Below are 14,800 nucleotides of genomic sequence, written 5' to 3'. Positions count from 1 at the left end.
TCATCCAACGGCTTCTAAAGCTTTTGTTTTTTTAAAAGGAAGCAGAATATTCCAGTTATAACTAAAATTATCCTAAAAAAAGTTACAACTAAAATTAATTCTAAATGCCAAATGAAAAGTGTCATCACATAGATTATACATGCGACGACATTATTTCCCCAACATTCCATTCCATTCCAAGCTAAATCGTTACACGAGAATAAGAAACGGGGGCAAGGAGCAAATATCAGTATAAAGTGAACCTGGTTCATGCACTACGAATTAGAATATGGGGGCCAATTGCAGCCACCTAATAGTTCATAAAATCAATAACCTCAAAAAAGTAGTATCCAGCAAAATTAAGAGAAAAATAAAACTTATTACGATAACAAAAATATGGATGAATGGAAAAAAAATGTCCTTTGGTTTCGTCACAAATTACCAATATTTACATGATTGAAACTCATCAGTCACCATGTCAAAGTATACTACAATCTCTCTGCCTCATCTCCCTTTTGTGTTTGCCTTATTTGGTAGCTGGTATAGAAGATGTGAGGAATGCAAGAAAGATGAATTTCAGAAAAACATCCTTTGCTCAACTTCTTGGATGGGACGCCATTTCCATTTGGCTTCTCTGCCTGCCATTGATGCATGACCAAAAACACTGATGGACAAAAAGACAGAAATTAATACATAACATGTCGTTGACTTTGATGATTAACAAAAGGTTTTGCTTTAATGGAAGTAAAAAGTCACATTGGCTTATGGATGTGTATAGATGTGTCTAGAAATTATCAAATTGGTTTAGGGGGTGTTTGATTTGACTATTTTTTGCTTTTATTTTCACTGAAAATAAAAAATGGTGATGGAAATGAGTTTGGTTGAATTTTTGAAAACATTTTCAGTGAAAATATTTTCTCAAACGAACCAAAAACTGGAAACAATAAAATCTCATTTTCAGTTGAAATCAAGAACCTCATTTTGGGTAAAATGAAAACACGATAACAAGGAATGCAATTTTAAGCAAATCTAAAGATACATTTCCTTTTTAAAACGCATTTTTAGTATTTTTATTTTTTGAAAGCAGAAAACAAAGTCAAACCAAACATGTTTTCAGAATTTTAATCTTTTGAAAGTGGAAATAGTTTTCAGGAAATGAAAACACAAAATGAAAATACAAATCAAACACACCCTTTTGCTATTTTTAGAAATCAAGTTATATCTACAACAATTGGAGTTAGATGAAAGTAATTGAGCCCAAAATGCAAAATTCAGCAATAAAAAGGAATATCACACACCATCTCGGGTTCAAAATGAATATCATCTTCAAATTGAAAATAATTTGCAGAACCGTTGTGCTCTGCTTGAACAAATGATTGAGGACTTTGCCTGTTCATGGCATGAACTGCTCTGATGCAAGGTTCTCCTTTTTCTTCTTGTTCGATGTAAAAAGTCTTCAGTATCTAAAACGTATGAAACCTAACATGCAACATGTTTCCAGGAAAATACAATGGAAATTCAGAAGCATATCAAATGAATGGAATTAACAAAATGAGCAAAAAAGAAAATAGTATTAGTAGGATTCAGGAAAGAATAGCATATATATTTATAAAATATGCAAATTTAAATTATTAAATACCTTAGATGAATTGCAAACTATCTTACACTCTAGACCATTGATAATTTCTAGTCCATCCAAGGTCTGGCTTGAATATTCATCACTAATAGCATACTTGCGCTTATTCCTGCAAAAGTACATAAACCAAAATAAATACAAATGTTATCTAAGCATTGGCATGCTATGGAACCAACCATTCTTATTCATCAAATACCTCTTCAGGTAAATTCCAGACTTCTCCATTTTGTCAGGGACAACAGATAGGAAGTCATTGTGCAGATAGGCTGAAAAATTAGGGTCCATTGACACAGCAGTCAATTCAGGCTTATCATATCCATAGTCCATCAGTTGAATAGATGACAATTGGGTAGGTGCAGGAGACTGCAATGTGTATGAAATAAAAATAAGTTATAGAACATACAAAACTTTCCATTTAAAATTTCATTTCAAAGCTCAATACAATACAATAAACTAAAATAAAAATGCTAAGTTTAGAAGTGGAACAAATAAAAGCTTTACACATTCAATACGATATATGTTCTCATCATGGAGAAGAACACGGGCATTTTCGTGATAAACTAAATCAACAAATCTTCCAGGTTTTCTTGAATTTTCATATGCATATAGTTGAAGCAGCTTGTTATCTATCTCTTCAGTGGCAACAGCTTGAAGCTGAAAGAAAAAGGACAAATTTTCAGGATTAGAAAGAACATGGAATGACATGGTCAAAGAAGAGAAGAATAGGGTTTTATGCAAGTTACCTGTTTAACAAGTTTATATATCAGCTTGTCTAATGTGAATAAGACATATGACTGAGTTCCAATAATAGCTCGACAGTCATCCTCAAATTTTGTACTATCAGAAGAACCATCCAGTAAATTGTAAAGGGCATCCATAAACCTGTAGCAAAAAGGTCACCCTCAATCTTGCATAGATAATTAAATATTTAAATGCATGCTCAAATTTAAAATAGAATGTAACATTAAGGTATATTTACCTGCCATATTGATCACTAGAGCCTGTATCATTTGAAGCCCTCCACTTCTTTTCAGCAGATGATGAGTTAACCTTTGCAGATTGGATCCTCTCATACAATGTCTGTCAAAAGTAGCAAAAGAAAATGCATGATAGGGAGATATATCATAAGGTCTGAATGAAATCACTGGTTAATCTGCAACAATAATCATAATTATATACAAATGTGAAAATAAAAACATTTGTACCTGATGAAGTCTAAACAGCACATAAAAGGAATCATTTCCATAAAAGACTCGAGCAGTCCTTTCTTTGTCATGCAACACAGGAGGAACATGTTTTGCCAGAGGCTTTACAGTGACAAGAAAGCACTCTGAATATGGCAATGAGGCACCATCTCCTTCAACATCATTGGCATCAGCCATTCCTTCTGCTTCACCTTCACTCTCAGCCTTGTTATCATGTTCATGATCTCCATCCTCCTCATGTTCTCGAGAACACTCCTCACCATCAGCAGACTCCGTACCAGAAACATCACCATTTTCAGAAGCATTTTCACTGTCCTCCATTGATCTATGGGGACTTTCTTCAACTTCATCATCAGCATCATTTTCTCCTCCTGCTTCACCACGAACTTCTTCCCCATGTCTATTTTGGTATTGTCGACAAATGGTACCATTTTTTCCTTTATGAACTGCCTCCAAACCAGCATGTCCATAAACTGCAAACTCATCCTCTTCAAAGTCTCCATTAGGTGATAACTCACCCTCTTCTCTTTCACTTTTGAAGGGTCCAGCGTCTTCGCGATATCTGTGAACTTTAGTGTCCTCAATGATGGCCCCATTTGTGGATGTAACTGGTCTCGTAGAATCAGCACCCTAAGTCAGAATAAAATAAAATAGAAAATAAGGACATTGTAGCCAATAGTGTGCACTGTACAATATACAGAATGTGTAACAAAAGCAAGTCTGAGAAGACAGACAATGAAGGAGGAAGAGAAGAACGTTATGCACAGATAGATTTTCATTAAGGCCTAAGCTCTAAGAATTACTGGTCTTCAAATGACATAAACACATTAACACCTAATCTTCAGTTGCATGTAAACACAATCTGTCTTGGTATCATGAAATGAAAATTAAAATTAGAAGAAAGAAAAAAAAATAGATGCAAGCCAGGCTATTATGAGTGTTACTGGGAACTTCAGCAGCATGGTGACCACTGAGCCCAAAAACTCAAGTAGAAAGGAAATGGTGCTCTTGATACTCATTTTTAAAAAAAGCCAACAGTATATGGCATTAGGGCTTAACATCTAAGTCAAAGAAAGAATATAAATTAAATAGAAAGAATATAAATTAAATATGAAGATCAAATTCATAGCAGAAAGAAAATCATACTAATCAAATGATAAAACATCCACCCACTACAAAAATAATTATTTTGCCAACTTGCTTTTAAGAAAATCATCTTAACAAATGCAAGAAGATAAGGAGGAGTCATAAGAATCCAGTTTGCAATATAGAGGCTCCAGATCTATAAGCCCAGCAGCTTTAAATTGCTAGTTAAGTGCAAGGTAAAATGTTAATCAGGAGAATGCTATAAAAAGGAGAAACAAAGTCATATCATTCATATAAAGCCATCATATTATGTCCTTCCTAAATACAGATAATATATGTTTCTTTGCACCGTTTGATTGTCTTACTTAAAATTAGAAGTGAAGAGATATAATTAAGACAACGATACACTGTTTTTAATTTCTTATTTGAAATTAGAAGTGAAGACATATAATTAAGACAACTATATGCCATCAGTAAACTAGAAATTGAGACAACACTGAATACTTAAGGTATTTCACTCACAGCAGTTAACTGGTTTATTACTTCAGTAAAACTCTACACTAAAAGTGAATCAAAATTAATCCTCTTATGAGGAATAATTTCCATATCCACTTTAACTTGAAAATAGGCTTACATAAGATGAAAAGGGAGCTAAGCCATACCTCTAATGAAGGTAAACCAAGTCCTCCCGCACCAGAAATATTACCAGGTCTTGATGGAGTAGCAGCAAGTCCTTGCAGAAAAAAGAGGTATCTCAGAGTTCCATTCATGATCAGAAAAAAAAACAGTTGAAAATCAAAGGAAAGGAAACAACAAACAAGGATCACGAATTTGAGATAAATAGCATAGATATCAATTATGGATAGTGGCCCAAAAGGGCCAAAACCACAATGCTGAAGATTTAAGACATGTGTTAAACAATTTATACTACACATATATAAATGCTAAAAAAACCCCCAAATCAATGACATTCATAAATGAAGATCAAAAGTCATAGCCTTCTAAACACACAGGTCCATAACAACAAAAATCAAAGAATAATTAAGCCTCTAATGGTTATAACTCAATTCACAAACAAGAAATGCTTATATTTTTCTTTAGTAGATTCTACTATTGATTTCTTAACACGTTTCTATAGGGTATGTACTAATGAAACCCTAATAAAATAATTCTGTGAGGATGTAACAACTAAGTATTAAGATAAATGGAACAATAAGAATTAAGTAGTGTCATCATTCTTGAATCAAGTTGCCAACCTGATGCATTATCCACATTTGTTATTCTACTAATTTGCTCCATACCCGAGGATGGTGAGACATTACCATTCACCAACCGTTCAATGGAATGATCTTGCTTATTGGCTCTTGATACTTCATCAGGCATGGATGCATTTATATGCACTTTATCCTGCTGTGTAGTACTTCCCAAGGTTTCAATCTTATGTGCCGGGCATTCTGAATCAAGATAATTATCTTCTTTAACCTTATTATCCCCATTTGTTTGCCATTGTTTGCAGGAATTTATTTGCTCTGATGGAAAGTTCTCATCCTCATTTCTTTTAGTGTTTAAATTCTTAGGATTTGTTACAGGACTACTATCACCATCATCAATTGCAGTGCCACTTTTGCTAGAATTATTCTTATTAGCCTTGACAACATCTTCTGTATCCTCTGGACCTTGGGGTCGAGAAGGAACACCAAGCATGGGTTCTAAAAATGTTGTCCAAATCTTCATAGCTTTATCCAACTGTTCAGTTGTACACATTTCTCCACATGAATATTTTATGAGTTGATACAGATCTTCATGAATCTCTGGATCAGGATACACAAATTCCAAGTGAGGAATAAAAGGCTGTCTGTTTCCAGCAGCAATTGCAAGAAGAACATCATCTTCTTTTCGTTTCTTCTCACTAATTTCTTTGATTTCTGCCAGTAAGACTGTAAAATGCACCGCAAAAGCAAGGAATTACAAGTTAGACCTCAGGAGAATAAAAAACTATTGTACCATGATCACCACATATTTGAATGTTGAAGTTCCACTGGACTCGAACAATAATATGCCACTCATTTTGCATGTGGTTATTTGGTGTCTATAGAAACTATGTTGTGGTGTAATCAATACAATCAAAGCAAATGCATGTCCTGGTACATATTATGTGCATAAGATTGCTTTCAGACAAAGGCATCAGGCAAGGAAAAAGAAGGGTGGGGGGGGGGGGGGGGGGTTACATAAGCATGTAGAAGAAAATAGAATGAAGATGATATATCACATGGTTAACCTTTTAGAAGCCATAAAAATATTAAATTGTTTAAATAGTGAAAGAAAAAAAAAATTTAATTCCATGTTCTTGCAGGGCAACACAATCCTTTACCTTTAGTGCTCAAGCTTTTTGTATCCTGCTGCTTAAAGTAGAAACTACGGTGATCAAGTGATTTGTGATAATTCTTTGCATATATTTCAGCCCAAACTTTATTAAAATCAGCACGACACCTTGCCCACTCATCCTGTTTCTGCTTCAAGCGAGTTAATATGACTGGCAAAGCTAAAGAGGCATTCTTCTTTAGCACATCCATTACATCAAGCCCATGATCACCATATAATCGTTCAATGCACCTAAGATTTAGAGCTAAAAGAACAGAGCAAAAAATTCATATCAGAACATGGAAAACATCAAGAAATTACTTTGTACAGCATATATGTACTTTGAAAATTTTGATTCATCAAATGGAAAGCACATAACCTGTTAAGTGCTCCTCGATACAAATTGGACTGTCTCCTTTAATTATATTAGCATTAACCTTTTCTAAGAGCTCTTCAACCCGCTTAGTTGCCACATTTACAGACTCTAACAACATATCAAGTTCAAACCTGCCAGCATAAGTTTAAATAATATCAGCAATGTGCAAGCCAAGATAACCTGTGGAAATCACGTCTCAGAACATTCCAGTGATGTCAAAATTAGCCAAAAAGTAAAAATATGACCACAACCAATAAAATATAAATCATAAAATAGGTATTTTAAAGGATAAATATAAATCAATGGTAAGCTCAAACCTGTCATCTTCACATCTAAACAAGCTCTCCTCATACTGATTTTTGCGCATGTGTTTAAAGGAATAGTCCTCACTGCCAGAAGTAACAGAAACCCAGTGATCATTCAACACCTCTGCACCAAGTTCTGTTCTCTGGCTAGCTGGTGGTATTGGGTACTGTGTGAGTATAAATAGTACATATGTAAAACACAATCAGTGAGAGATTATTAGAGATTTCATTAGGAGTTAGGACATACTTAAAACAAAGAGACAAGTCAAGCAACCATACATTTTTCGGTAGAAGACGGTAACTGGGAGTGCATTGTTCACAGTTAGAAAGATCCAGCTCACTTATAGGTTTCGCTGCATACTTATCCTTGCTGGTATATAGAGACGTCTTAGGAACTGAAACATCCTTGTTAGCAGTTGCTTTGTCCCTTTCTCGGCATTCACGATCCCTTTCTTTCATCCCGTCATCCCTATCACGATCTTGATCCCTGTCCTCTACCTTCACTGGTTTTGGTCCGTGTCCTTCATGAAAAAAGGACTTTGATTAATAAGTATCGGTCAGATTTTTTGGGCCACAACAAGAAGCTGAAAATGTTCATGTGGGCCCATGCTACATAATATCCCAAGATAACAGAAAAAAAGAAAACATGATACTTACTTTTTTTCAGGAGACCAGCAAGGAATCCTTCTGTGTGACAAATTTGATTAGAAAGAATAAAAAGAAAAGCTAGATTTTGTAGAAAGTGAAAACTTAGTTTGAACTTGAACATTACCATTCTTCTCACATTGAGCCAAAAATTCATCAAATCCCTCCATAAGATCTGCATGTTTTCCCAGTAAATTGCCCACCTTGAAGAAGAAGCCACTAGAAGTTAGCAATAAAAGATAAGCCACTTCAAGCTGATAGTGAAACTAGTGACCCCAACTATCTTCAACAAAAGATAAGCCACTTCACAATATTATTTAACATTTCTTATTCAACATTCACTCTTCTCAGATTCTCAACATGGAGGATGGTTGGAACTTGAGTGTATTTGTAAAACTCTTCCTAAAACAGATCAATCAGTAAGTTCTGTTTGGAAATCCAGTTAAGTCAAAGCATAGAAAATTTTGAAGTTGAAGTAATTTGTGACATTATTGAAAACTAATCTTCTTTCATGATGCATGAGTATGGAGTTGCACAAAATTGTCCAGTAAATAATCAAAAAAATTAAAACTATGTAAGCACCCAAATGATCATTTAAGAAATAATTCTATGAAGCATGGACACCTCTCTTGTATGAAGTGCCGCAATGTCAGAATGTTTCTGACACTGACAGTCTGACACCAACACTTGTCTAACATGTGTCAGACACTTCTCGTTAGGTGTCCAATTAAAAAAAAATGTTAGCTTGGAAACTTAAGTCAACACCCCTATAAAACTTGGACACTTCAGCCCATACGCCTCCATATGGATGGACACACATTAACATTCATTTTTCAACTTTAAAAATAGTTAGCTTAAAATATAATATAAAATATTAAAAATATGGCTCTCACCTTTTCTATGAGGCTTGTTATCATAGAAAAAACATAGGCTAGTATAAAACTGAGAATGTTAATATACCATCAATTTAAATCTTTTGTTCTATTACTCAAATTTCATTTCATTAGAGTTTATTTTCTCTCTCTTTGTTATGTTACTCGTGTGTGTATGCAGTGTCTTGGTGTCCTATATTTTAGACATTAGTTGTGTTTGAGTATCCATGTCAGTTTAGAGTCTGTGCTTCATAAAATATCATAACCTATTGTTTTATCTTGGTCACTCACCCTGATAAATAACCATGCTGATTGGCTCCTCTCATTGTAATGATACTTCAAGTCTTTCATATTTTCCTATAACTAGTTCTTCATTTCCATATTTCACCATGAAATTTTTTATTAAAGGTCAATCAATGTTCAATGCCAGCCAAATTAAATTAAACAATATTGATTTTGACAAAACCAGAAAAGAAGCTATTAAATTAAATGTATAAACCATACCAATGATTGCAACTCGTGTCGGGCAATTATTTCCTTGCTGTAGATATTTAGGCACTTCAAAAATTCCTGGTAATCCTCAGGATTTCGTAATTTATCCTTCACTTTGTCAAGGTAACCAAGCACTGGACTATACATACCTGAGACAACAAAGTTTTAAATAATCAAATGAAACATAGAAGGAAAATAAATGGCTCAAATTACTGCTGAACAAATAATAGAACACTAGCAAACATTGGACAAAGGATTTTTCTTCTTACAAGTAAAACATGGAAAAGATTTTACAATTTATAAAGCCTAACAGCCTTGATATTAAATTAAATATTAAATACATAGCATGTCTGAATTATAGATAATCCAATCAACAAAGAGGCCATATTTTTCTACCTTTTACCATAATAAATGGCAGAAATATGAAACGTTTTTGCATTAGATAATTACTTTTCACATGTTATTGATTTGCTTCTTTTTATAGTATAGATTGAACCATATGTTTCCGATGCTATAACGTGCATTAATGTTCATAAAATTTGTTTGAGAAGGTAAAAACATTTCTAAATTTAAAATCAAAAGTATTGACATACGTACTTTTCAAAGAACTTTTGTCCTCACAAGCATATGAAATACGGTGCATGCCAAAATTTTCATCAGTATCATGCAATGGTTCAGCTCCAGAGTCTTCAGCCCTACAACCAGATTTCCGCTTGTGAGATATACCATCATGATCATAATCTCTACTGTCCTTTTCCTTCTCATCACGCCTCCTCTGATCCTTATCAGCCCTAATCAAACATCTGTCAAGTTCTGGATCAGGATGGTCAGCACCGAGATCACGATCACCATGTGAAGCTATGTTCCTTTCTTTCTGGCGTAAAGATAGGTTAAGTGTCAGCTTAGTGACCAACTATAAAATCACAGGGACATGGGATTACAGAGAGATAAACCTTTTCAACATGCATTTGCCTAATTGTTGTCCTATCGTGAAGGAGAGAATTGTTGGCTGTTCCTGAAGTATCAGGAAGAAAATGAGTAAACTCCCTAAGAAGATCCACATGGTCCTGGAAAAGTGCAGCAACCTAGAGAAATCCAATATATGATTAAAATGGGTGTCTAAAGAAAAACAAAAATAACAAATTTTCCAAAGTGTAACTTGATAACATAGGCATAGACACCAAACAGCACTGACCTCCTTGTAAACCTCAGCGATAGACTTGGCTTCCATTCTGTACATATTTAATATGTCTAGAAATGACTTATAAACACGGTCATTGGCATAAAAACGAGCCTGCATGAGAAGAACCCAGTCAATCAGATTCAAAAGTTTTTGTCCATATAAATTGAAAGACATAAATAAAATATATCAATTATAAAATTAACAATGTACTCCCTGTGGTCCTTATTATAAGGCACTTTGGACATCAGTCACACAGACCAATATAAGTAATTGATTCAGTTGATTTTATTGATTTTTTTTAAAAAAATGTTACTGATGTACCAATTATACCCTTATTAATAATCATTTACTTGTTATGGGTGATGTGAAAACATTAAAGTTCAAGAGTGTATTATGCACCACTATCAATAAAAAGTATAACTACTTAGAATATTTAATAAGGACAACTAATGGAAAAAAAAAGATTAAATGCTTCATAGGAATTCTAAAATGTCTTATGAAAAAGATCATCAATTCTTTCTAAACTATGCCTTATAATAATGGCCAGAGGCAGTATTTACCTTAATCTTTCCCACAAAATTTATGGCTTCTGCAAATTCAACGGGCTTCTTTTGGGGAGGTTGTTCATCCTCCAATGGAAGTGTAATTTCATATCCCTTTGGCAAGAAGGTGTTAAATCCCAAAATTAGATCTTTGTGCCCTTTAAACAGCTCCTTCACTCTTGCTATGACACCTGATGTATCAATTCTGCAAATGAAGAAATGAGAAACAAATCAATTTCAGCTAACAAAATCCAGATCCTCACTACTAAGAAAATATAATAGACAAAGCAAATGAAAAATCTTGGAGTTGGGAGAATGTAGTACAACATGATCAAACCTTTGAGCCTTGAAATCCTTCATGACTTCCAGAAAGTCATCATACTTTTCCCTCTTATCTTGAAAAATGTCCTTTACTGCCCTGAGATATGCCAAGGCATCATTTGTGGTTAGTTTCTGACCACCGCCACTCGTCATCTGTGGTTGCCCCGAGCTTCATTACATAAAATTTCAAAAAATTATTCAAACCATTGGAGAAGTTGACGACTGAGTATTTAGCACTTTATCACACCATTCAATGATGAATGCAGCAGAAGTGTAGAGGATCTACTATAACATGATTGAATCTCAATTGCACTCAGACTTTATAAATTGCACAACCTAGAGCAGCTGGTTTGGTTTTGCAATAATTTTCTCCTATGATTTTTCATTATCTTTATCTTGTTAATGCCTGCAGAACATTCATGTCATAATAGAACTGAATGTAGAAAACTATAGAGAATTTAACTCGTATCAGTTTCAATTACTCCATAGTCTTACCAATGGTAAAGATTACACAAAATTAACTTGCTGAATAATGCAGATAACTCCAGAAATTACAGAATAATCTTCAAACAACGACTATCTCACTAAGTCAAACTTAAAAAAAAAAAAACATAAAACAAACAATTGAACCTTCATCAGACCTAAACTTGCATAGATGAGAAACACCAAACAACCATAGTAGTGCATTAAAACTGAAGATGCAACTGTTTCATCAACGCGGAAAATAACGTTTTAGAAGAAACTATAATAAAATCCACAAAACAAAAAATTGAAGACAAATATAAAAAAAAAAAAATGAACTTACGGTTCTCCTCTAGAAGACACCATAGGCCGTTTGAGTTGTGAACTCATGTAAACATCATCCCTTGTCCTCTTCATTCCTAACAATAACAACAAAAAACAGAAATTAAAAATCAGTAAACAAAAACAATAAAAAACACGTTCTTTTCAAACTCAGACACAATTGAAAATCCAAGAAACCCAACTTTCACATTCGAACAAAAGCAACAAGCAGGAAGCAGATCTAACCGCAGGGAATTCACAAAGGCATGAAACGCGAGCAAGATTTCCAGCCCCAAAATAGCACACAGATCACCCTCGAAGAGCCAAATCCTAACAAAGAGAATCAAGAAAGCAAAATTTGCATTACTTCAATGAAAAGCAACGTGACGATAATTCGCAGCACAAAGAAAGGGTTCAAACAGAAAAAAAAATTACAGAGTGATTGTGAAGTGCGGGAACTGCAGAACAAGCCTTTCCACAAATACACGGAGCACACGAAACGATAGAAAGATAAGAACACACAAATAGGAAAAAACGAAAATAATTAAAAAAAATTGAATTTTCAAGTTAACAGAAAAGAGAACAATCGCAACCTCTCAGATGATGATAAGAGAGAACACATAAACTTTGGCAGCAGAGTTTCTTTCTCACTTTGAGAAAAAAAATTTGAAAAATAAAAAATCGCTTTATTTTTCTCTGGGTAAAGAAACAGAATGCGGAGAAAGAATGAAGGTGAGAGAGTTCACAATGTGATATCAATATGCGTATATATATATGCGACGGGAACGGGATATAACATAACATAACACACAAAGTCACAAACACAAACACTCCCCAAACAAAATATAGAGAACCATATTTTTGTGCGTTGTGGGAACCGTATTTTTACGCAAAAATGGAAAAAAGTACTACTAGTAGTAGTATATTTTTTCTTTTTTACACATTTTTTTTGTTACTGATAAAATTCATGAGAAATTCACTAAACAAGGAGTGCTATTTTTTTCACTGGGGAAAATGTAAATGATATATTCATTAAATAAAAATTAAGATTGTGTTTTTTTAATTTAGGTTTGATGTAGATTTTACCTAATAAAGAATATTTTGGTAGCAGTTTTATTTTTATTTAAATTTAAATATATTTATTCTAATTTTGGTTTGTTAACTTTGCTATTTTTGTGAACTGGAATTAGGGCTAGACAAGATTCTGTGAGGATGGCAATTTGGGTACGAGGATAGGCGGTGATATCGGAGGGATAACTTACTTAGCACAAAAAAAAAAAAATTAAAAAAAAGGGAGGGCTTGTTGCAAATTAGGTTTACAGGTTTTGGGGATTAGGGTCTGGTCTCGGTGTGATTTCGTGAATACTTTTTTGGTTTTGAAAATTATTTCGACTGCTGTATTTTTACTTATCTTGGTAAATAAATTTTTATACAGTGTCAGTGATATCCCGATATTGGAATTTGGAAGAATGGGTAAAATGTATTTTTAATTTCTTAAAATATTCTAAGATTTAATTTGTATCTTTTAAAAAAACAGATACTTTTTTTAATTTCTAGATTTACGAAAAGTAAATGTATGTACCCAAAAAAAATACAAAAGTAAATGTATAACTAAAAACATGAGCTTCCTTTATAAGCTTTCTCTCTTATATTAAACTACTAGTGCATTTCATTAATTATATTATATATATATAATGAAATTATTAATTATTTCATTAATATATTTAATAATTATATTAATTATATATATATTAATAATTATTCTTAAATTATATATATGAATTTTGCTAACGTATACACCATTGTTTTTTTAGTACAAGTGCATTAGTAAGCTACACAATTGATCAATTTTAATATATATTTATAGTTATAATTTGCTAAGACATTCATACTAAAAAAATAAAAGTGTGTATATTAGCAAATCCCACAAATATTTGTTAATTTACATACCCTTATTTTTTTAGTACGAGTGTGTTACCAAGCGATTGTTGAATCTAAAACCCTTGATATCTTAGGGTGTGTTTGGTTTGCATTTTCATTTTTTGTTTTCATTTCTTGTTTTCATTTTCAAAAAAATAGAATTATGAAAATATGTTTGATTTGATTTCTTGTTTTCTACTTTCAAGAAATAAAAACACTAAAAATGCGTTTTCAAAAGGAAATGTATTTTTAGATTTGCTTAAAATTACATTCCTTGCCACCGCGTTTTCATTTTACCCAAAATGAGACTCTTGATTTCAACTGGAAACACTGAAAATGAGATTTTATTGTTTCCAGTTTTTGGTTCGTTTGAGAAAATATTTTCACTGAAAATATTTTCAAAAATCTAACTAAACGCATTTCTATCACCATTTTCTATTTTCAGTGAAAATGAAAACAGAAAACAGTCAAATCAAACACCCCCTTAATTATGACAAACCTTTTGAACATAAATTATATGCAGATGAGTTTGCTTAAGTGTATTTAAAGAAGACAAGTATGTAAAAAACAATTGAAGTAAACTCAGGACTATCATGAGTCACTAAAAAATGATGATATAAATTTGAAAGCTCAAAAGAAGACTCAAAGTGCCATTGATTATATGCTGCAATGAAGAAGTCAACGAGCTCGCATTGAGCAGACAACATCAGAATAAGGTTGTACCGAAGTCAACATCAAAATGGTGTAATTAGGGACTCTGAGAATGAGAACATCAGAATGATACTCTAGACCATAATCAAGACAAGAGAGATTATGAGATAACTACATTAGAATGATGTATTGAATCAAGATCATGCAATATCTATGCATCAAAATAAAGCTGCACCAGAGTCTAGATCAGAATGATAAAGAACTTGATCCTAGAGTTTGAACTTAAGAATGGTTCATGTTGGACAAGTGACCTCAATAACTTAAGAGGGGGGGGGGGGGAGGTTGAATTAAGTCTTACAAAATTTCCCACCCACTAACAAACTTTAAGCCCCTTTTAAATGATAAACTCAAAATGCAGAAGAAAAAGCAATAATCAATTTAAT

General features: G+C 33.2%; 1 protein-coding gene across 6 annotated transcripts; it reads right to left on the bottom strand.

Annotated features, from left to right (window-relative positions):
• Positions 1-261: 261 nt before the first annotated feature.
• On the bottom strand, positions 262-12,596 carry LOC100813398 (paired amphipathic helix protein Sin3-like 4). Of its 6 annotated transcripts, none has more exons than XM_006602292.4 (26): positions 12,380-12,595; positions 12,222-12,257; positions 12,033-12,116; positions 11,809-11,884; positions 11,020-11,172; positions 10,701-10,887; positions 10,153-10,251; positions 9,911-10,042; positions 9,555-9,831; positions 8,970-9,106; positions 7,721-7,796; positions 7,606-7,635; positions 7,228-7,469; positions 6,961-7,115; positions 6,647-6,774; positions 6,278-6,532; positions 5,229-5,843; positions 4,569-4,639; positions 2,821-3,450; positions 2,595-2,695; positions 2,359-2,497; positions 2,117-2,269; positions 1,812-1,978; positions 1,619-1,724; positions 1,278-1,458; positions 262-643 (listed from the first exon to the last, which is right to left on the bottom strand). In XM_006602292.4, exons 4-25 carry the CDS (start codon positions 11,880-11,882, stop codon positions 1,306-1,308), a joined length of 4,080 nt encoding a protein of 1,359 aa, XP_006602355.1. In that variant the 5' UTR covers positions 11,883-11,884; positions 12,033-12,116; positions 12,222-12,257; positions 12,380-12,595; the 3' UTR covers positions 262-643; positions 1,278-1,305. The 6 variants fall into 6 exon arrangements, with proteins under 6 accessions (XP_006602355.1, XP_006602354.1, XP_006602352.1 ...); XM_006602291.4 differs by having other exon boundaries at positions 5,163-5,843; positions 7,606-7,632; XM_006602289.4 differs by having other exon boundaries at positions 5,163-5,843; positions 12,380-12,594.
• Between the last annotated feature and the right edge of the window lie 2,204 nt (positions 12,597-14,800).

Source organism: Glycine max, chromosome 18 (genome assembly GCF_000004515.6).
Source record: "Glycine max cultivar Williams 82 chromosome 18, Glycine_max_v4.0, whole genome shotgun sequence".
Lineage (NCBI taxonomy): Eukaryota > Viridiplantae > Streptophyta > Magnoliopsida > Fabales > Fabaceae > Glycine > Glycine max.
This window is presented reverse-complemented; position numbering and strand designations above follow the sequence as displayed.